We start from the raw sequence: 22,737 nt of genomic DNA, 5'->3' as shown, positions 1-22,737 counted from the left end.
TTGGGTCTGGTGTGCACATGGGGCGCCTGGATAATGGGGATTAGGCTGTGCTGCTTACGCACAGAGCTGACATCGCCAAGCTGGTACCTGAATAGATGACAGAAGGCTTCTAATAAGTCATGTCGGCAGAGGAAGGCTAAGGCAGTTGTTCCCAGCTGCATACCTCTGCTCCTCAAGGCCATTGTGGGCCCAGAGAGATGCATCCTGCAGCGCAGTGCATCAATTTGTCAGCTGTGGGGCTGCGTGAGAAAGTTTGAGAGTAGTTCAGGAATCTGTTTGCTCACAAGGCCTTGGAATCACTGAGCCAGGAAGGTTTGCCTCTGAAAAACGGTATTTCTCAGGGTTAATTAGCCAACTTCCATTCTGTGCTAGCTTGTGCTGCCTTAACCTCCTGACTGTCGTTTCTTCCTCGACACTCTTCTTTCTTCCCAAAGCATGTCTGTTTGAACTTCACTGATTCCCAGCTATGCTGCTACCAGTCTCTGTGCTGGGTTAGCTGTTACCTTCGAGTATTTTATTCTCCTAAGAGCTTCCTGAATCAGAACTGCCTTGACAGCATCACGCATCACTAATGATGGGGGAACACAGTGGACTGTGATAAATTTTAAAGGCTCCCTTTAGCCAGACTCAGGTTTGCATCGTAGGTATCCCTGGATAGATTAGAAAACAAATCACAAATGTGCCTGGATAGCTGTGAGCTTTGGTAAGGAAACCCTTCGTGACCTATGCAGATGACTGAAGTCCCAGGGCATGAAACTTGATGGTTTTGTTACTATAAAACCTGATGCCATCTGTCTTTTCAACTCGCTATAGAAAGATCCCATTCTTTGAGCAATGCACAGTTTTTAATAACCTGTTAAAAGTATTTGGTGCTACCCCTGAAAATCGCTTTCTTCATCAGTGTTGTTTGTAGTGTGTTTGAAACGTGTCTTTCTCCTAAAAGCCACCTTGCTTTTATTTTGATGGCCAAGAATTAGAATTTACTGTGGGATTTTGATTATTTCAGTCTGATCAGATGATAATCACAAAGGTGATAGCCTGCAGCACAGCAAGGTACGTGCTGTCTGTTCTAGGCATCCCAAACCTTTTGTCCATTTAGCCTACTCTGTCCCTCCTTTCTATAGGTAGGAAAGGAACTGTGTGATCATTTAATTGCTGGCATTACAAGCACATGAGAACAAGCTTAGTAAGGTCTGTACTATGCAGTGCGGTGGATTTAATCTCCATAAATTCTTTTCCATTCGTCCAGGAACTTCTGAACATAAATCACCATCATAGAAATCTTCCCTTACAGTGTAACTTTTTATCAGGTTTATCAACTGCTACGGCTATTAAAGATTCCTTGGCTTTTGAAGTTAGGTTTTTGTAGCAGCTTCTCTTAATTTCTCTTCTGAGTTCCTTATAGCAATTTATGTTCAAAGTCTGAAGGCAATGGCCTTAAGTTAATTTTATCTGTCTTTGTAGAAAGAATAGGTTTTCACTATTACTCTGTGTATGAGTGCTATTGTAAGTTACGGTCAGCAAGTGAAATCCTGGTACAGGTTGCAGTTGCACTGATTTGAGTAGAAACTGCAAATTTACGCTAAGGGGATATTGCTCATACTAAGGCAACGGCAGCTTGTCCTGAACAGGAGGGAATGTGTGGATGAGTGGCATAGAAGGGAGAACAGGCAAAGGAAAATACCAGCACAGAGCAAACTCACACACCTTCAGCTGTGATAATAATTGGACTCACAAGATGGATTTTGGCATGTTGTTTATGCATCCCCAAAAATTCAGTGGGCATGTATTGGATGCTAACCAGTTGTGACTGTAGACTGTAGTACACATTCGTATATATATAATATGCAGTATATACACTAGGTTATGACTGAGAAACTGTTTTGAACTGTAAATCTCCAGGAATTGGGAACTCTGCGTCCTGAATTTCCTAAAGCAATTTGTGCCCATTGGATCCCTTCCATCTGAACAGTACTCATTTAACAGTTCTGCTTGTCTGGGATGGAAACACGTAGGGCAAGTATGAACTTACATTCTGATCGTGGTATGTCTCTGAGACAGGACTACCAGCTATGAGAAAAGAAGATCTAAGGTTGGTATTTGAGGAGAGAGATCCTTGCTAAAAACCAAACCTTCCTTTAACAAAGAACAACTAAACCACTGCTGGGGGTAATGAGGAGGTAGGAGTTTTAAGGTCTATACTAAGTGCAGCAGCAGAGGTTTTGAGGAGCAATTAAATGGCGTGTCCAAATGAATTAAACCCTTTTTGTATAGTAGTTTCTCTGTTTTTTCTGGCTTTTTTTTTTTCCTGAAGAACCTTGGCTAAATGCAGGGGGCAGTCTGGAGAGGATGGGAAGCTATTTCAGAACAGGCTGAGAAACTGTCCAGACCTGTAAGATGATGCGTTTCCACAAAGGGGGGGTTCTTTTCAGCCTGTTGATGAAAAATCTTGTGGGTTTCCCACCAGTAGAAGCCACTTAATTACATTTTGTGTATGCTCTTAGAGTACCTGTTTGGTGAGAACCTGACAAACGGTCTTCTGAAAGTAAATCAATTCTGTTTTCTTGGGCTTTCTTGAATATACATGATGTCCGGAGCCTGAAAAGCACAGCAGTGGCACAAGAGGAAGCAAACAGTGGGGCGCCAGTTAGGCTCTGTAGTTCTGTGAAAGACTTTGTAGCCTCATGTAAAGAAAAAGAAGAATGTGCCATTGGCGGTAGTGAGTAAATGGAACCTTCTTGTCTTCTTTGCTCTTGTCTCCTTATAAATAAACCATTGTTGTCCATCCTTGGCATTTGCGGTTCATTGTGATAAATTGGTGTTGATGTGTCTGACATTTCAACCGAGTTGTTTAATGGTGCTTTTCTGAAAAGGCAGGCCTTGCTATAGCTGAAGTTGGTCCAGATTATATCCAGGGTTGAGCTCACTCTTATGTATGGGGCTAACCCTTTTCTTTCTGGGAGGGTGAAGAGGAAAGGAGAAAGTAAATATTTTGGTCACGTAAGCCCAGAAGGTCTGGAGTTGGTGTAAGCAGCGCACAGAAACAGAAATGTAAGTCTGGTTTGCAGCTGCTAATAGCCCATTTCATAGTACAAACACTGACGTTGAGTCCACTCGCGCTGCTGCAGTGTCTCTGGTTGAAAATAACAACCTTGCTGAAATAATGCAAAAGTTTTCACCAGAGCTGTGCTTTGAGCATTGTGCAGAATCCTCTGTTACCTGCTAATGCTTACAGACCCTTGGCTTCCATGCAATGATGCTTAGGTGCAGAAACCATTGAAATGAAGGGATCTGATGAACTGTGAGCCAAAGCAGCTTCTCTTACTGCATCCCTGCAAGTTCAAGCTTGGATTTACATTTTTAAAGTACCTGTAATTACTCTGTCAGTGAGATGAATAACACAGAGATTGTTTTCCATAAATAGGAGTCCTCTGCCCATACTTTTCCAAACCTTTCAGCTTGCCAAAGCTATTGGTATATTGGTTGCCCACAGCTTCTAGAATCTGATCCTGAAGGGCTCTAAGGTGCTGATAGAGAAATCCTGTGGTTAAATGGTGCTGCTTTTAAGTGGGAGGTTGGTGCTTTGAGGCTGCAAGAGAGCCCTTGAATGCCTTCTTGTGCAGGAGGAAAGAAGGTGTAAAGTTCATCCTCTCTTGCTCTTGTACTTGTACTTGGAAAGCAGACAGACTTTGCATTAATTTCTTTACCAGGGTAGCGTGCTGTGAAAGATATTTTTAGTTCTAATCCAGAATTTAAGATTTCATTTGGAATTTAAGTTCCTTCCTTTTCAGCAGGCTTGCAGCCATATATAGCATTATAATTATTAAGACCTATGATACGTTTTCAAATAGTTCTCCCGTGTTTTGAACAGAAGAGTTGATCTGTTTAATAAGCAAATCCTGCCAAACTGGATGAGGATTGGTGAGGTCATTTTATTTGCGTGCTGCTGTACGGTTGTGTTCCTAAGGCAGGGTGGCTGGGTCAGGCACGCATTGAGGTACAGGCTGTTTTTGCATGTGAAAATACTGTGATCTCTCTTAGGGAACATGTAAGCAGACAGACCTCAAAACCGTGGACTTCACTTCTCGTTACGGGTCTCAGGATTGAGCCGAACAAAATGAAAGTAACTTTAAAAGTGCAGTGTTAGCAATGTCTAGAAATGTGTTAAACTTGTGTTTTGTCTTTGTTTTGTTCTTCTAGCCAAACAAGTATGCCCAGCTGAAAAAATTAGCTGTGGAGACTCAAGCAACAAATGTATCCCGTCGTCCTGGAGATGTGATGGGCAGAAGGACTGTGAAAGCGGTATTGATGAGGCTGGTTGTGCTCCTGGTGAGTTAGAGAAATACTTTAATACACATGCAACGTTTCCCTGTAGGACTATAAGAGCTTTGGAGTGACTATTACAAATTGCATGTAAAGGGATGACTTTTCCGTCAGCAAAATTCATTCAGTCTACCTTTGCGATGCTAAGTAGTGGATCTTAGAAAAAGATATGAATGAGGGATTCTGCAGTTGGAGATGGCTGGAGAAAATAAAGGGAACTCTATGGAGAACTAAGTATTCTTCTGTGGTGTAGTAGAATATAGTTAGTTAATTGGTCACGATTATGAGGGCTCAATACCCAGGCAATGTGGTGTATATATATATATATATAAAAAGCAAACCTTTTTCTCTTATAGCTTAGCAGCTTAGTGCCACCTTCTTCCTCCTGTAGAGCATAGCCCTGTAGGCTATGTTAGCTTCTGCTGGGATGTAATAGATAAGTCTGGACTTTGCTTTGTAAATGGCCTGTTGATTTTAGTGGACAGAGAGAGAATGATATACAATTTACTGTAACAGTTTTAAATTCAGTCCCTCAATGGCCCTTGCCTTTCATTAGGCCTTTTTCTGCTGAATGAAAGAGCTCTTTAACAGTGTATTCCCTCTGTGAAAACTCCTACACTGTGTAATCAAGTCATTTCTCAAACTGTCTTTTTGATAGACTAAACATATTTAGTTCTGTGCGCTTCTTGTTGTCAAGTATTTTTCTTCTGAATGAATTCTTGACTCATTTTTGTGGCTCCCTTTGATATCTCAGCTGATTTTCCAACTCTGTTTTTGTATAGACCACCAGAATGTAGGGAATATCAGTCTGTCTGTTACTGTGCAGAAGTAAAATCTCATTCCTATCACTGCTGTGTTATTAGAGTTATGTATTGTTATTACTTGTCATTATTAACTTCCTTGTGCAAATACACCAAGGCTGTTAAGAAATGATCTCTTGCTCTTTGTGACTGCCATCACCCCATAGTTATTCACTCCTGTTACTGTTTCTGTCTTTTTGTGTGATTCATATTACTGGTGAGAGGCTTGAATGAGCACATCCAAACACACAGTGATGGTTCTTCGTCTGAAAACTGAATTTTGAGCTGTGCTGCCTGACCAGTTCACAATCCACGTTGTTTTTCCACTGAAGTTGTATAACAGAGTATGAAGCTTTGACATGACTCACTAATTCAATGCAGTACAGATTAGACATAGTTCTCCACTTGACTCTCTAGTCCAGGGGAAACAGGTACAGGTTACTGTGTATATGATGAGTTCTCTGCTTGTTCTGAGCACACACAGCATAGCTCTGCTTGAGTTGACTTGCAAGGAAAAGGCATAGGCTGTTCCTAATTCATATGAAATTAAGTGCCTGTGCAAGGACCGTTCCTAATTCATTAATTATGATGTGATAAGTTGGTAACGTGCCCTGTTCCTTTGTCCTTGAAGGTAATTGTGTTTTGGCAGTTTTCAGAAGTAGTGATCGGTATGAAACCCTTCGTGTTCTTTCTGTAGCTTGTGCTTTTTTGTTGTTGAACTGCTTTGGAGACAAGCTCAGCAGAGAAATGTAACTGCAAGCAAAGGAAGATTTCTTTTTCCCTCAGTAGGAGTTAATGAAGTTATAACAGTTTGACACTGGTGGATACCTCCACTAATTTAGTGCTGCTGCTCACGCTAGTAGGAGTTTGTTGAGTGGAGTCTTATTATTTATTAAAAAAAAAAACCCTTCATTTGAAACTGCTTGCTTTGAAGTTCTACTTCTCAAGGCTCTGAGGTGGCCCCCAAAATGAATTTAAATATGTTCTAGATGCCACGTAATTTCAGCATAATTATGCTATTAACAGATTTAGAGAAAGCTGAGTGTTTCCTTTCTGGATGTTTCGGCATCTCTAGCCTTGCTCTGTTGTAGTTGTAGTGCACATGTAGGTTTGTAAAATGGAAATGCAAAGGACAAACAACCATCTTCTGGTGGTTGTTGGATAACTCATGTGAGGTGAATTGGACTTTCACTTAGCTCCTTATCATGTAGGCTGCCACCTCAGTGGGTGCAAGATAGCAATCACTGCTGAGTCTGAATGAGGCAATTCTCTGGCCAGGGACTGGGCAAGAAGGCACTGATGGGCAAACTTTGAGCTTCCTGGGTGGGTGCAGGCACCAGAAGCTTTCAGTCCTAAAATCTGTTGTCTCAGCCCCTCTCAGAGGCATTAGATTTAGTCTGAGAAGGAAACAGGTGGCACTTCTGAATGGCTGTTCTAGGTGCGTTTTCAATGAGCACACTTGTCAAATTAAGGATTTTTTTGTCATGGATGAGAACAGACATATTAGTTGTTTGAACTCTCAGAGCTTGTAGAGGATTGATTGCTATCCTCCCTTTTGTCCAAATCTGATAAAACCTCACTAAGCCTATCTGATATTCTGTTAACATTCCTGTTTCTTTTCTGTTCAGAATCCTTCTATATCCCTTTTCTCTTATCTCAGTAGCACACTTCATCCTGATTCAGAAAAAGGAAAATGGCTGATCCTAGGTTCAGGCCTTTTTTTTCTTTTTACATCTGCACTCACTTTTTTAATTCTCATTTAAAATGAGGTTTCATTGCTGGCTGCCACATTGCAGCCCCTTGGTGCAGGGCACCATGTAGTAGCTAATGCTGCACCTCTCACGGAGCTGACAAAGCAGTCCTTAAACAACACATTTTTCTAGATAAATGTTTAGAAGGGAGTTTATTCGTGCTTACGCTAATTGCCATGTTGAGAGCTTGCATGTGCAATAGACAAATGGAATATGACTTGAAGATACTGCTAGTGAAGGCATCCAGATGAAAAACCCTAAGCTCTTCCTAAATCGGTGTCAATGAAACCATTGCTTTGAGCTAATGTGAGGCTCTACGCATATTTTAACTGCAGATGCTCGAATTTCTTTATAGTAATAACTGTCTCTTAGTATTATAATCCTTCAAAAGATTTTTTTTGTTAAATATGGAGGTTTTGAACATTACTGGAGCCCGCATTTATTTCTAATTCATAAATCTAGCAACGTTGTACTGCTTTGTAAAGGTAGGAGCAGGGACTGGTTGTGAGGAGACTGCAAGCACCTATTCCTGTGTCAACAGTCTGAGTTAAGGGAGGGTGGACAAGCATGTGTGAGAGGAAAACAAGGCTTATGGTAGTAACGTCATTCAAAAACTCAAGCAAGAGTAATTGGGTTCTTCCTGCATTTGCGTCTGGCATCCAGCAACTTGCTTTTCTGATACTGCTCTGGGTTGGGTAATTCTTGATGGATTTTCTTTCATGAATTTGCTGATCAGAAATTTTGGGGAAGCACTGAATAAGAAAATGAGATTTTCTATTTGGATTGGGTTCTCCCTTAATACTTTGTGTTAGCCACAGCTTTGGTAGATTATCTTGCAGACCGCTGTCCTCCTTTTCTTTGTGGTCACCATTGAAGACCAGCTTTTACTGCATGGTTTGAAATGGATTTGTCACAGCAGTGCTCAGGAAATATTTCCTTCAAGAAGTGAGAGAATTTGGAGCCTTGTGTGGTGTCCTTGTGTAGCCTTCATTAGGTGACAGGTTCATCAGCATAATTAGCAAGCTCTCAATTTCTATGAGTACGGTTATGTTGAAAAAAATGCATCATCCCAGTGTACCAGATAAGCCATGTGTTTCTTCAAGCTCCTCATCTCCCACCGTAGAATCCAGCCCTGTTAAAAGCTAGCCTTGAGAGTAAGGAAACAAGTGTAAAACAAGGGTCCAGTTTACCATGTCTGGAGGGAGAACCAGCAACATGATAGATGAAATCCATGGAAATAAAGAATTCTGCAGAGATGACAGAGAGCTTTAGCTGGCCTGTTAGGCCTGGTCTGTTACTATTATAAGGAAATGGTATTTTCAGAAGGAATCCAGACACCGACCCCATTATGAAAGGATAGTTGGGAAGTGGTTTGGTTGGGTATCTTTTGTGTGTGTGTGTTCTGTTTATTGATGTTCGTCCACAAATAAGAAAGAAAAATAGTAAGGTTCTCATCCTGCAGAACACCTTCCACCGAGGAAGCGGTAGAAGCTGTGAATTATTTAACCTGCATTGCATAAAGCACCAGTGATCGGGGATCCAGATTTGCATCTGCACAGGTTGTAATTGCACCAGAGATTAATTGTGGGTATTAATCCTTGCATGCAGGTATGTAAGTGCCCATCTGCCTGAGTCGTTTGCTTCCAGCAGTTTGAGCAGTAGGTTTTAAGTCTGCTGCTGACTTTCAGTGCATAAACAGTTTTTGAAAATGCAAATATCTGCCTTTTGAAAAATAAAAGAATACCTGAAAAGCAGCTTACTTTTTGGTTCTTTGGAGCAGAAGGAAGCTGTGCCCTTACAGTAAGTCCTGAGTCTGATTTGCTTCTCTGAAACAGGTAGCAAGAGTTAAGAATGTATGAGCAGCCTTGAATTTGCTAGCCTGTGGTCGAGGTTTTCTGCTCCTGATACACCTAATCTTCATCAAAATCATTTGGATAAGCTTGGGAACACATTCAGTGAGACTAAAAAGAGAAATTACATGCGAGAGTCCTCATATGGAGCATCCCATAGCTTTAGAAAAGAAGTGCTGCCATCCCTCTCACAGCTGTGATGGATGTTGCATCTCTTTAATGGACGTGTCTGATGTGTAGGATGGTCAGCAATGAGAGCCATGTGCAGGCCCCATCTCTTCTCAGCTTGTTACTGTTTCTCACCTCGACCAGTTTTTGCACCCAGCATAGAAATTGTGTCTTGCGAATAAGGAGCTGGAACCATATGATGTCCCTTTTGTAGCAGGTGCAGTGTAATGATGTATTGATGCACTAATAAACTATTTGCCCATACAGTGATTTATTCTGTTTAAGGATAGTGCAGAGATAGAGCAATGCATGAGCACTAATGCAGGTAAGAACAGTGGTCTCACAGTGATCTCCTACCACTGTCCCAGAGAGCCAGGAATTCCTGCAGGAGTGTCCCCTGGCAGATACAGCCTTGTTACTGAGGTTATCTTCTGCAGTAAGAGAAAGGAACTGTATTTGTATTACACAAGACAGCAGGATCCTAAATACGCTCTTTTGCATTTTTTTGCTTTTTCCTCCTTTCTGTGTGTTTTATCTTTACTCTCCTCAGACACGAAGCTTCATGTTCCCAGAAGAGCAATCTGCAGACATGCACAGCATTTTATGAAACCCCGAAGTTCTCTGTGTGTAGGCTACCAAGTCATTTGCCCTTGGATGATGTTCTTTTTAACCTGAGCATGTTTCAGTGACTCACAGGTCCCACGTCTGCACATCTAATAGCTGCGTACTTGTATCTCTCGCCTGTTTTTGCTGTCTGCCTTGTGCAATGAGCTTCCTGCTTCCCTCAGGGGATGCTGATCCCAGCTTTATGTAAACACACCTTTAGTTTACTAAGCTTTATGTAAGTTAGCAATCTTTATGTGTGGGTGCTTGTCTTCCCAGTACAGTGTTTGAATATGCTGCTCTTTCAAAGGAGTAAGGAAAAGGAGCAGAGCTGTGTTCAGTGGCAGCCGAGTTCTCTCTTAAACTTTCATATGCTACTCCCCATTCCTATGAATTTCTTCCTCAAATTTCCTACTCAGTGAAAGACTGATTGTTTTCTTTTTTCACTTGTCTGATACTCCGTAGAGAGACTTTTGAACTCTGATCTTTCAGCTTTTGGTTATCTACTATGTAACTCGGAATTAGTTCTGGATTTTCAGTCCCAAGGGACCATGTGCTCAATAAAAACTGAGCAGACTAGGGTAATACTTGTTAAATTAATGGGGGAGGCAACAGTAAGCACAGTCTTGCCTGCTGTAAGCCCCGTGTCCTCGCTCACAGCTCCAGGTTCCCATGGTGTCCATAATTTCTAAGAACCCCAGGTAAAGCTCCAGGCACACGTGTGACTCTCAGTACAGAGCAGTGAGTGGTCTTGGAGGATCCAACTGCAGAAAAAAGTCAGCCCTTTCCAATGCCCTGCTCAGCAGCCCTGACATCACTTGAGAGCCGCTGGCAGAAAGGAAAACCAATCTGGTCTGATCCCTCTAGCAGATCCACCTGGTGATGAACCAGCTGGAGGGAGGAAATTACAAAGCTGTTTTAAAGCCATCTTCCTTTGCGTTGTTCCTGCCCCTACATTCACATTAATTAGAAAATCTCACCTTTCTGTTGACGGTGAAATTGTTTCATCATGTAGGGATGAGGATCATTGTGTCATCTTGTCATTTTTCTCCTGGATGCAGTAAAGGTGCCTACGTTTTGCATCTGAGAGTCACTTCCAGTGCCATCTATGGGCATTTGATCATAGCAGTTCTGCTCATGCCAGCTCTCTGCAGATCCTGCTGAGAGCTTTTTCCCTTGGCTGTGATACAGCACTAACTTGGTCTTCCTTTGCAGCCTGATTAATACATGCTTGCCTCAAAATTAGGAATTCTGTTTGTTGTCTTCATTAACAGGCTAGGTGAGGAGTGATGTCACCTTCCTCAGTGAGTTCAGAGGGAAATCAAACGCAGAGGATCAGGTTTTGCCGTACAATCTCCCCGAGAAACTGAATTTTAATGGTGTTAAAGTTCATACTGTTGCATTTGGGCTTATCGAAAGGATTTTTATCTAATATTTATGATTATTTCAGCTTGTGGTGAAAAGAAACATGGCTAGCCTGAAATTGCTGTCATTTGTATAGCAGGTAGATGTAACCTGGCTACGTTTGACATGGTGGAGGAATTCAACAGTTATTTCTGAGAATGGGAAAGAAATTAATAGAGATTTAACAAATGAAAGTCCTTCATAAATAAGATAAGGTAGCACAGCAATGATATCTTCTGGGCTTTACATGATGTTTAATTACTGGACAGCTGGAGGGATTAATGCTTATGCATTATGCCCTGGCTCTCAGAAATTAAACATGTACAGCTGCCACTTTATCACTGCTTAAAGTATTAGAGCTCCTTCAAAAGACGTAGTAATTGGAGAAAAATCCCCGTTGCTACATAGGAAAAATCTCATCCCATAAGCATATTTATCCTTCTTTCCTTCAAAACAAAATAGCAAGAAAAATGAGCTTGGCAGTTACCTTTAATTGCATTCCTACAGAAACATGAAGGTAGTCTCATTGTTAATGCATTGGGTGCTTGCTGTAATTAAATGGAAAATACTGCATCGGCTTGAGGTTAGGGGGAAGGCAGTCATTGCAGATGTTGGGAGTTAAACCCAAAGCCCATGGCCTGAGCTCTGCCAAGGCTCTGTCTGCAGAAGGGTTTCTTCTCCTCAGTGCTATCTATGAAGTTCAGTATAAGGAATAACAGACGCATTCTGCAGATGGAGTTCCCTAGAATGGAGCAGTGCCTTCTCACCACAGCAGGTGCTGAGGGGCAGCTTTGCAGGCTGCCTGTGCACATCTGCACGGTGCTGATCCCTCCGTTTCAGCAAGTGCAAGTGCAACTGCAAGTGCTCTCACACAGCCGTTCCTGCAGACCCAAATAATCATTTTTTACAGGGTTGTGGAAGGATGGTATGAAATAACTATTTTAATTTAAATGCTTTTGGTTAATTGGAACCGAAGCGTGGTGTTTCTGCACTGTGTGCTGCATGTGCATATAGAACAAAGCTGCTTTCCCATCTCGTGTGTCACACTGTCCCAGGAGCAGAGTTTGACTTGATGTTTGTCTTCTGGGCAGTCTGTCTGTCATCATTTAGAGCTCTTGGAGTTGAAATAGCCAAGAAATTGCACCTTACTGCCAAATACGGTTGTATTTCATGTCCCTGAAGTGCTTTCTTCATAAGAACAGAGCAATAATTCTGAGTTTATCCATCTGAAAGGGAAGAATCTGTTTAGTTTTGCTGAGGGAAATCTCCTTCAATGGTCAGTGCCAACGATCGCGTTACGGTGGCAGATACGTGGGTAGAGGTTCCATCCCTCAGTGGACGTGGGCACATATGCATTACACTAATTAAACAGAGCTTAACAGTTGCTCTTCCTGAGCATATGATTTTAAATGTGAATCAGAATGAGCCAGCTTGAACTCAGCGCAGTCCTACGCAGGAGAGGGTCATGTAGTGTTTGATGGGGGGGGGAAGCTGTTTTGTGAGTCATGTTAACAGATGAAACAGCATCTAAAAATTATCTTTGTGTCTGGAATGCTGCATTCAAACGGGAAGATAAAGTGGTTGGAATAATTTTGCTTGTATTTTGCAGATAAATTTGTTTCTTTGATAAATTATGACTTGGGAAGGTTGAGCTCTCAATGAAATATACATATCTACGTGCTGTAGTATTGGTTTGTCTTTGTACACCTGGTGTCTGTGGTCTGTGTAGATATTCATAACCCTCAATCTGGCTGCACTGGATCCTGCTGTTTGTCTTGCTCTGTCCTCTGTGCTTCTTTAACGTATTCATCAAGTGCCTTGCAAACTCCTTTATTTCAAAAGGATCTTTATGATGCCATTGTGTTGGATCCCTGGTCCTGGAGAAATGTGAGAGACAGCTGGGTAAGCTGGGTGAGATGTTATGGAAGGGTCTGTGACAACTCCTTGCTTTGTGTGTCCTGCAAAAGAGTTAATGGTGCCATGTACTAAATACATTGAAAACGTGAATCTAACAGTGAAGAAGAAATATCTCCTTTTACAGAAAATTCCCATCAAGCAAACTACATTAGTGGAAGTGGAGATTTAACAGGGCACTGACCTCATTGCTTGTAATGGGAGCACTGCTTTGTCCCACTTTACTCACTGGAGTTAAAACCCATGAGCTCTCAGTTGCTGCAGCCAAAGGGATTCCCAGGCTGAAGCCAGGCTCTGTGCCTTACCTGCTCAGCCCAGTGGCTCAGGGACATACCCAGAGGGTGGCAGTGAGGCTCTGGTTTTGACAGACAGGCCTGCACATGGTAAAATCAGGCTAAGAAGGACAGCCTGCATCTCTGTGCTAGTGGGTGAGCACAGAGTGAAAGTGCCCCATGGACAGAAGGTGAAATCTATGGTGCAGGCCAATCCTGGGAAAGTATCTGTGATGTGAACCCAGCAGTGGCAAACTCCTGATTGCCATCCCACAGACCATGGGGTCCTGCTGAATCCAGGAGGGCTGTGTATGGAGTACTGTGGGCTTGGTGTGCGTTGGCACAGGATTGAGGCCTTGCTGAGTGATGCTCTGAGCTGGTTACTGGAAGCATTGCGCTTACACCTTCCTCAGCAGCAGGCAGTGGATGCTATCAGAGCAGCTGCCAGCTTCCTGGATGTTATTAGGTGCTTCTGAGGGATTTGCCCGATCAGTGTAATTTGTAAAATTGCTGTTTTAATAACTTTAATGCTTCTGTCTGAGGGAATAGCAGCGCTGATGTCCCCATACAGGTTCCAGTTTTCAAAGTCAGGAAGAAAAAAACACCTACTAAACACATGGCAGCTTATATTTTTTTTCCATTTAAATTCTGGCAAGTACAAAACATCTCCATTCAGATTCAGCTGATTACGTCTCAATCAGGTTGTAACGGAGTAGCGATGGGTCTTCATCCTCACAAGACCCCTGTGGGGTGTCTGTGATGTCAGCAAAGCTGTCAACCTTTGTTACTCTGACCATCCCTTCTTTTCCCCAAGCTGCTTTATTTTACCCCTAAATCCTCTCCACCAGACTCTGACCGGTGATGTCAGTTCTTACTGTGATGTCATTTAACCTGTAAAACCTGTGATGAACTTCCTAGCACTTTCCCAGAGTGGAGTGAAACTGAGGAGACTGAAGGGATGAGTTCTGCAGCCTTACTGCACCCAGACGACATTGCAGATGGGGGAAGTTCCGAGTATACTTATTTACATAAGCTGCTTCTATTCATAAATTATGGGCTCATAATTAATTCTGTTTTCAGAAGAGCACTTTGAATGAATATATGATTGTCCAGAAATATAGATTCTGTAACAGTAAATACATTTCTGAACCACCGGTTATGTGTCTGCAGGGGCTTTGGCATCTGGTTGCTCCCTTGTAATTAACCAATACTACACACGTACTGTCATGGTGAAGGGGAAAATAACTCCCTGGTGTTTGAGGGGAGCGGTGTGGCAAAGGCAGCGAGTGCATGCAAATCTTAATTTGCAGGAGTGCATGAAATGGCTCCTTAGCTGTATTAGTGATTTGAACAATATCAGGAATTACTTATTCCTTCTGCAGTCTTCATCTATATGGGCTTTTCGGTATCAATCACCATAGCAACAACCACCGTTAGCAGTGAGACTGCAATTCAGCCGCGTTATTCCCTCCATGGGAGGCCTGTCAGCTCTTCGAGCAATGCGCTTCAAGGTCATCTTCATTTACCGCCGTCTGTCCCTGCCCTTCCTGGAGGGAGGCTTTCCGTGGGAACCTTGGCCTTCCAAGGATGAACCCATGCTTTGGAGGCTGACATTTGACCAGAGGTCTATATCAGATCTTCAGGTAACCGCACCAATTTCAGCAGACAAAGCAAACAATGTCGGTACAACGAAGCTTGAAAATAAATCCTAGTTCAGTCAAACTAATGCAATGACAGTGTTGGTAGCTGGGCTGGGAGTTCCAACTTAATTCAGCCTGTCTAGGCTCCGTGACCTCCTTATCTCAGTCCTGCTTGGAGATTAATGTATGTGGGCTGTGGTGGCAGGATTAGCTCTTTATGCACAGTACCTGGGCACATGGAGCTCAGGCACCGCGCTGCTGCAGCCTCCTGGAGCTCACTTCTAAACCTCACAGCTTAAGGCTTTCCAAGTCCACAGCCTCTCCAGCCAGTGTTCAAGTTGTGACAAATGGGGAGCGGATCTCTCTTTCCCCACTGCAAATGTTAGTGTGTGCAAATCATCCCTTCCCTTCCTTGGAAAATCCACTGTTGGATTTAAGCAAACAAGAAATGTTGAGCCATGCTTCTTTCTGGTTGCCTCGGGAAGCTGCAGTGCCATCATCTGGCTTATTTTCTTCTCTTTGGCATCAGTAATTGCTGTCGTCTGCTTCGCCACAAGCTTTACCAGATAGTTCTATTCTCCAAGTCACGTGTATTATTTCAAGGGGAGCTGAGTATTTTCTTTTTACAAAAAAAAAGATGTATTAAAATATGAGATTCTTACTGAAAAGCTACAAATCTTTTAATTTAAGATGGCAGTGGAAGCAGCTGCAGTCCATTGTGCGCCATTCCCAGCTCCTTCTAATGATGGATATCCTGCCTATGTCACACTTCAAGTTTCATCCAGATTTGAGGATCCATGCTTTGTAGAATTACGGATATATATTTGAAATCACAGTTCTTAAAGCATGTCCTCGATCTTTACAGAGTTTTACTTTTCTTTGTAAGCTCTTTAAAAGCTTTTGATAGATTTACCTCCATTTTTTGGCGAGCTAAGATTGTCGCTGCTGTACTGTAGTGCTCATTAAAGCCTCTGCTTAAATCCTGGCTCAGGGTGGAGAACCAGAACCAAAACACAACTGCACAACCACAGTCTGTTTTCTTCCTCCACCCAAAGGCTGCTGCTGCTCCACTCTCCAGGACTGGACTGGACTGCCCTGTGCCAGGGCTGCAGGTGGGGGCTGCCCAGTTAAAGCTGTGCCAGTTGTACTGTAGCACAAGGCAGCAATTAATGCAGAGTACCTCTGCTGTACATTGTCTATAAGCCAAAGCAAGAGTATGTTGCCATTTAGATGTGATGTTTTCTTCCTAAAACACCTGAAGAATCTTAATGGATTACTGCATCCTACCAAATGGCTTTTGTAATTATGCTTATTTTCTGCTTTGAAGCCTGTGGGGTTAAACTCTTCTTGACAAACATTCCCAATGTTTCTACTGGGATCGCTTCATACTTGATGGAGACTTTCAGTCTGAGAGTATGACATTTATTAATTTCTTTGGCAGTAGGGAAAGCTAATATTTGTTTCATACAAACACACACTTAATAGAACAGGTAGAAGAATCAGAGAATATATAAACAAATTGCTCACGTCAAAGAAAAGATGCCCTGGTGTTCATTTAATTGGTATTCAAGGTGTTTCTATCAAGATGCTCCAGAGGCAGTGAAAGGCTGTGGCGATGGGACTGCCCTGACAGGACTGTGAAAGGAGATGTGAAATAAGCTGTCCCTGGGACTGTACTTCCCCCATCCTCATCTCTCCAGCTGCCTGTGTAAGGACATTTGTAGTGCTGCTTTTTATTAGGCTCTTCAAACTGTGCAGGGGAAGTCCCAAGGAACATGAGCACGTTGGCTCTTGCATTGGTGTGCAGGGACTGTAAGCAGCTTTCCTCTTCTGTTGCCTGTTTGTGCTGGAGCAAGTCCCCAAGTGCCTGGAAGCTGCAGACTTTGCTTTATCCTCGCATGCCCTGTGGATTTCAGCTGTCAGAAGATGGCAAAATGGTGAGAGGAACTGGGACAGAATCTGCCTTCCTATGGCTCATGGGAGAGCCAGCTGGGACAAAGGTCTCTGCTCTAGGCACGTGTGACACAGCAGGGACTGTACTGTGTAGCTGGCTTGAAGATTATTAGGCCTGTAAGTGAAGGAGAAGGCATTTGTATTTCCTGCACTGACCAGGAGGTGCCTGGAGCAGCCTTCTGTAGTGCTTTGGGAAGGCCAGAGCACAGAGAGCTGCCCCACCTTTAGGCCCATGAGGTTGGGAAGGGGTTATGCAGCAGCTCCATCTCTTTCTACAGGGAAATGCATACAGGCAGAAGGAAGGGGGGAGGTGGGAGCAGGAAAACAACATAGGGAAGAAGATGGAGAGAAGGGAAACCAATGTTATATTTGAAGTGTGCAAGTCCTTATAACCATGCCCAAAAATTGGGGATCAAAGGACTGTGGAAAACGTGTTTCTGAGATAGATCAAAATAATGCCAGAAAAGCAATTTCTACTTCTCAGCCTTGATCTGTTACAGGCACTGTCCGTAGCCTTAGAAATAATCCCATCCATCGCCCCCTTCTTTGAATGGGTTGTTAAGATTTTAACTCTTACCTCAAATTTCCATTTGGTAGGTCCATCTTATTCATCACTTAAAGAGATCGTTGGGTTATACCGCCGTGTGCTGGTCAGAGGGATTAGCAGCTCATTTTATTTCTGGTTATGGGATGAGGGTAGAAAATTACGCTGAGTGAAGAAAATGAGCTGAAATTATGGGTGGGCTGGAGAATTTTAGACACGCAGAAGGGTTTTCAGATGCTTTTCCACCAGACTCTGATTGTGTTTTGGGTCCTTATGAGAGGGATTCATCTCCTAATGAAAGGTGTGTGATCTCAGTTCCTCATTGCCTGGAGATTAAGATAGGCTTCCCCCTCTATATCCCTCTATATCTATATTAGCACTTAGAGCTAATTTATTTCAGAGTCTTGGTTCCCCCATAACCTGATGAGACAAAGTGGCTGCCAAGCGCACGGTGTTGGAGTACCTGAAATTTGAATTCCAGCAGGTTTCTGTGGTGCAGCTGTCAGTCAGACTTGCAAGAGTTCAGCACTCAGCTTCATATCTGACAAATGTCTCATTTGTGTGTTAATGTTGAGTTGTGATTTCCAGGGAAGGCTTTCAGTGTGTTGTAAAGGGCCTCACTGGCAGATTGCAGCTAAATTGATGCTCGCCTCACTAAATATTTACCCTACACATCCCACTTAATATGTCCAAAAGCAGGCACACTGTGAAATCCTCAAACCTGATTCTGTGCTTTTGAAAGCCAGGAAGCTGTTAATGTCAGCATGGAGCAAAGCTCAGCGCTGTGTGAGCCCCCAGCGCCCACCCCTGCTCCTCCAGCCCCCCTGTGTCTCCTTGTACAAAAGGGAGCCCCAGCACCGGGGCAGTGCTGCAGTTGGCCCCCATTTTACCTGCTGCCCTTTCTCCTGAAGGGCTGCCCATGGCACAGAGGGGTGGTGGGAGAGTCTGAGCTGGGCTCCCAGCTTGGGTCAGCTCCCTCCTGGGCAGTGCTGGGGGCAGGGAGCCCTCCATATCACAGCTGTGGAGGTGTCTGTGCATCTTGGCCTGTTCCTTGCTGTGTAGTTTACCATTGGGAAAATGGAGTTAGGACAGCCAAGGTAATAGATTTGTGCCTTTCCCCTGACTCAGATACTTGTGATGCGCTAAAGCCAGCATGGTGGCAGGGGGGTAGACAGGAGACCTCACAGCTCACCTGTTTGTTTCTGTTTTGTTTCCCCAAGCCTGTTCTCCTGATGAGTTCCAGTGCAGTAACAAGACGTGCATCTCCATCAGCTTCGTGTGTGATGGTTACAACAACTGTGGCGATGGCAGCGATGAAAGGAAGTGCTCCCCTCTGACCTGCAGCCCCAATGAGTTCCAGTGCAACAACAGCGTGTGCATCCCAGAGCTGTGGGTCTGTGACAACCAGGCAGACTGCGAGGACCGTTCGGATGAGTCCATAGAGAGATGTGGCTATGATGCCAAGGCCTTCAACACCTGCGCTGCTCACGAGTTCCAGTGTGGCAATGGCGAATGCATCCTCCTTAACTGGAAGTGTGATGGAGACGAAGACTGCAAGGACAAGTCTGACGAGCAGGATTGCCGTGAGTGTGGGCAGGGCTGGGGATTCTCCTTCAGTGGGGAGGGCAGCCAAGGGATGCTCTGGGTTGTGTTTTCAGGCAGGGTTTCGTTGCAAGTTGTCTGAGCAGCACCTGTCTGCCAAGGAGCATTTGTACCACAAGGCATGGCCAGGTGCCCAGCCCAGCAGCATTAGGTGTATTCCAGACTCCTCTTTTGTTCTGTCAGGACTCAGAGAGGAGCTGCAAGATCTGTTTCACTAGAAATGGAGGAAATGGGAAACATTTTTAAAGCCCTCAGGCTGCACGGTGGGGTCACAGCCTGCAGGTTGGAGGCCGCAGTGCTAAAGGGAATATATGATCAGCAGAAGAAAAAATAATTAATTTTCTACCTCTGAAGTTGGAGTACACCGAGTAAGGCAGCACCTCTGAATAATCCAGCTTGAAATGCACTTTGAGCTTGGCTGTTGCAGGCACAGAGCTGATAAATAATGGATTTCTTTTCAGCTGGCTCGATGCATTTAACATGGCGTTGTTGGTGTGCACCGTATTTCAAATGCTTCGTCCAGTTTTAGCCACTAAAGTGTTCAAACTGGTTACTTACCTAAGGAGGGAGATGGCAAGAAAACATAAGAGCAAAATGTTTTGCTAAAATATTCATAGTCACAAGATTGGAATAAAATGAAATATTTGTGTAGCTGTGTATATTTAGCAGCTCTGACATTGGGCCACCTCGGGGAGGAAGGCAGCGACCAGCTGCAGAAAGCAGACGTTTTTACAAAGGTGTGTGTGAAAATGTCCAGCTTTTCCAGCACCATCTTTCCATATCCAGGACAGTGCTGAGTCTCAGCTGGTGACCTCAGAGCAGCGTGCATGGGAGAGCCCTTCAAGGGGAGGAACAATCAGATGCTCTCTGGGGCAAATTTGGTGATTCCTTTAGCAAGAGGAGGAGGCAGTAAGGCCTGACAGACTCCAGCAGGTGCCCAGCTGAGCTGGGTTTCCCGAGACACACAAGAGGAGCAGAGAGGTAACAGCAGCCCCAATACAGAGCAGCTTCACCAAGTAACACCTCCAGGTTCCCCAGGGCAGCCCCTGTGGGGCAGAGGATGCAGACGGACAGGGCTACAGCACAGCACAGTGCTGACAACCAGTGGAGGAAAGAGGAAATGTGGCTGAAGAGGGAAGAAGTCTTGAGACCGTTATATCCCTGACTAGGGAAGATTCAGTGCCTGAGGGGTTTTTTTCCTGCTAACTCGCAGCACATTATGCACATTATGCAGCTTATCTACCCAGGAGGAACAGACACATGTGCTGCTTCTGCTGCTCTCAATCCAGGAAGCCAAGAAATGGTGGGACTCCAGAGCCCCATGTTGTAGTTCATGACGTGCTCCTGGGCTGTCTGCTTTGCAGCTGTGCAAGTTGGGATTTTGTGCCACTGAGCTGCACAGCCCCCTCACTGCTTACACTGCAGGTAGGAGATCTGTGAGTCAGCACCAGCAGAGAACCCATGGCACTGAATGCAAATACAGCCTGTGAGTCTGCTGGGTCAGAGGCAAAAGCGATGTTACTGTTGGCTTTGACTTGGTTAGAACTGAGGACACCAGCACTGTGCCTTCTTGTAGGGTTTTTGCATTGTGTAAAACAGAAAGATGGGAGTTAATGCTTTAAAAAAAACAATGTCATGAGGCCATCACTGGATATTTGTTGTAATTATTTTGAGGTGGCAAATGAGTAGAGCAGGAATGAAGGGTGACAGCTGGTGAACAGGTTTTGGCAGCGAAGCCAGTAAATAAAAAGGAAGAAGTCATTTCAGGGAAGCTGTGTGAGAACGTTGGATGTTTTTTTCCCTAGTATGTATGTTTAAATGTGTGTATATATGCACATGTATATGAAATGGACATTGAATTAGGTTTATTATTCTCCAAATGGTTGGATTTTAGAATACCCTCTGCAACCCAGGAGGGAGGATAAGTAATGCCAGTACCTGACAGAGGCAGGATTTCCCCATTCCCACACAAACACTGCAGTTGCAGCTTCTCCTGTCTTTCACACCCTTCAGCAGCTGCAAGCACACAGGGCTTCGTCCAGCAGTTGTGAATGTGGATCCTGCATCCCATGGGACGCTGTCACCAATAACGCCGAGCCTTTAGGCTAATACTTCATGATATTGACACTAACCCACTTTGTATCTGTGGCTCTTCTTGGGTTATCTGAAAATAGTAATTTTTGTATTAGAACCAGTTTGTCAGATTGTCAAGGAAGGTCTGCCACGTGGCTCTCGCCTCCCATGTAGTAACATCACTGCTGACCTCCTCCAGCTATTCAGAGGCAGTGATTTTCTGTCATACGGTACCAGGCTGCAATCAGCAAGATGGAAAGGTTAGAATCAAGAGCTCTCCAGGGTGTGCTGCCTTAACAGGATTTTAACAAAACATCTGGAAGATAGTCCCCTTAGAAATAAGGCACTCGACGTGCCTCAGGAACCAGGAGCCTATTTTTACCAGCGAGCTGCAGGCTGCAGCCCTTTGCTGGCTAGCCAGTGCCTGTTGGCGCTGTCAGTGCAAGTCAGATCCCATCTGGAAAGGTCTCAGTGTAACCTTGAGGAAGGAAATGTGGCTGCTTTTGGCATGATCAGAGCAGCAGTCTGATCTATTTTTTCCCCAACTTTGCTGTTCATCAGATCTGTTTTGAGTCTGTAATAACAGCAACAGGGCAAATGAGCATCAGGCTTGAAATCTGCCCTGACACTTTAGGAGATGTTTCTGGCCTGTGAACCCAAGAAGCACCAAGCCGTGGGGCAGTGCAGCTCTTGCGCCTTCCAGGCTCTGTGTGTGTAGCTCATGGGCCTTCCTTGACCCAAATGGCCATGTCTGTCACTCCCTTCATCCCTGGTGTGACCACACTGGCTGCAGCAGATGCAGCATAGGCTGAATGTGTTTTACAATGTATCTTAAAATACAAGGATGGTGGAGGGTGGTCAGGGGTGTTGGTGGCGCAGGGCAGTGCCTGAGGTAGCTGCTGCCTGTTGCTTTGGTGGAAGCAGTTGATCCTTCTGAAGGAGGGCACAGAGCCCCTGCAGTGTCAGATAAAAGTGCCACACAAAGAGTTCAGGTGCTGTGTGTGTAACTGTTGTCTGTGTCTTTTTCTAAAGCTCTGGTGACCTGCAGACCAGATGAATTCCAGTGCGGGGATGGGACCTGCATCCACGGAGCAAAGCAGTGTGACAAAGTGCACGACTGTCCTGACAACAGTGACGAGGCAGGCTGTGTCCAAGGTATGTACAAAACAGCACTGCCTTCCTTGTGCTCTGTTTGCTAACTCTGCAAGGGCTCTGTGGCCACTGCAGAAGGAGGAGGCCTGCGTTGCTCCTCTGTGCCACAACAGGCTGCTTCCTGCAGGAAGCTGTAAGCCGTTCTGGCAGTGGGGTTGCTTGGGAGAGATGGTTGTGCTGACCAGGCAGACTGCACGTCTTCAAAAGTTCCTCTCATCATACTCAATCTTTAATGTCCGTTTGCTTAATCTCATCCCATTTCTGCTATTGACACCTTCTTGAAGCTCTGTGTCAGGCTTTTTGTTGTCTTGAGCCTCACCTAACTTAGTTGCTTTCCTCTCTTGCCCGACATGACAGAGTCAGCATGTGAAAGTCCCAGCAAGTTTCAGTGTGAGAGTGGAGAGTGCATTGACGGAGGCAAAGTGTGCGATTCACATAGAGACTGCAGGGACTGGTCTGACGAGCCTCTGAAAGAATGTGGTACAGTACTTGTCTTCTACGTGTTGCTCCTGTTGTAACTGCTTCCCCTCTCCTCCATCTGGTGCTCACAGCTTTGAGTGTAACCACATGTAGCTGCTAATGCTATTTCTCACTCTGCTTCTCTTTCCTTGCCTTTATTCTCTCTTCACCCTTCGCATGAATATAATTAGTAGCCCAGTCTGATCATCTGCCAGCATGAACTGTGCCC

At 44.3% G+C, this 22,737-nt stretch overlaps 1 protein-coding gene across 2 annotated transcripts in view; it reads left to right on the top strand.

The window, feature by feature from the left end:
* LRP8 (LDL receptor related protein 8) overlaps positions 1–22,737 on the top strand; it is a 138,225-nt gene that overhangs the window by 100,081 nt on the left and 15,407 nt on the right. Inside the window, exons 4-7 of one of the 2 annotated variants that reach the window (XM_072342814.1) lie at positions 4,201–4,329; positions 18,443–18,805; positions 21,930–22,052; positions 22,407–22,529. In XM_072342814.1, coding sequence (XP_072198915.1) covers positions 4,201–4,329; positions 18,443–18,805; positions 21,930–22,052; positions 22,407–22,529 — 738 coding nt within the window. The remainder of the gene's footprint in view (positions 1–4,200; positions 4,330–18,442; positions 18,806–21,929; positions 22,053–22,406; positions 22,530–22,737) is intronic. The other variant, XM_072342816.1, reaches the window with a different exon arrangement.

The sequence above is a fragment of the Excalfactoria chinensis genome, chromosome 8 (assembly GCF_039878825.1).
Source record: "Excalfactoria chinensis isolate bCotChi1 chromosome 8, bCotChi1.hap2, whole genome shotgun sequence".
Classification (NCBI taxonomy): domain Eukaryota; kingdom Metazoa; phylum Chordata; class Aves; order Galliformes; family Phasianidae; genus Excalfactoria; species Excalfactoria chinensis.
This window is presented reverse-complemented; position numbering and strand designations above follow the sequence as displayed.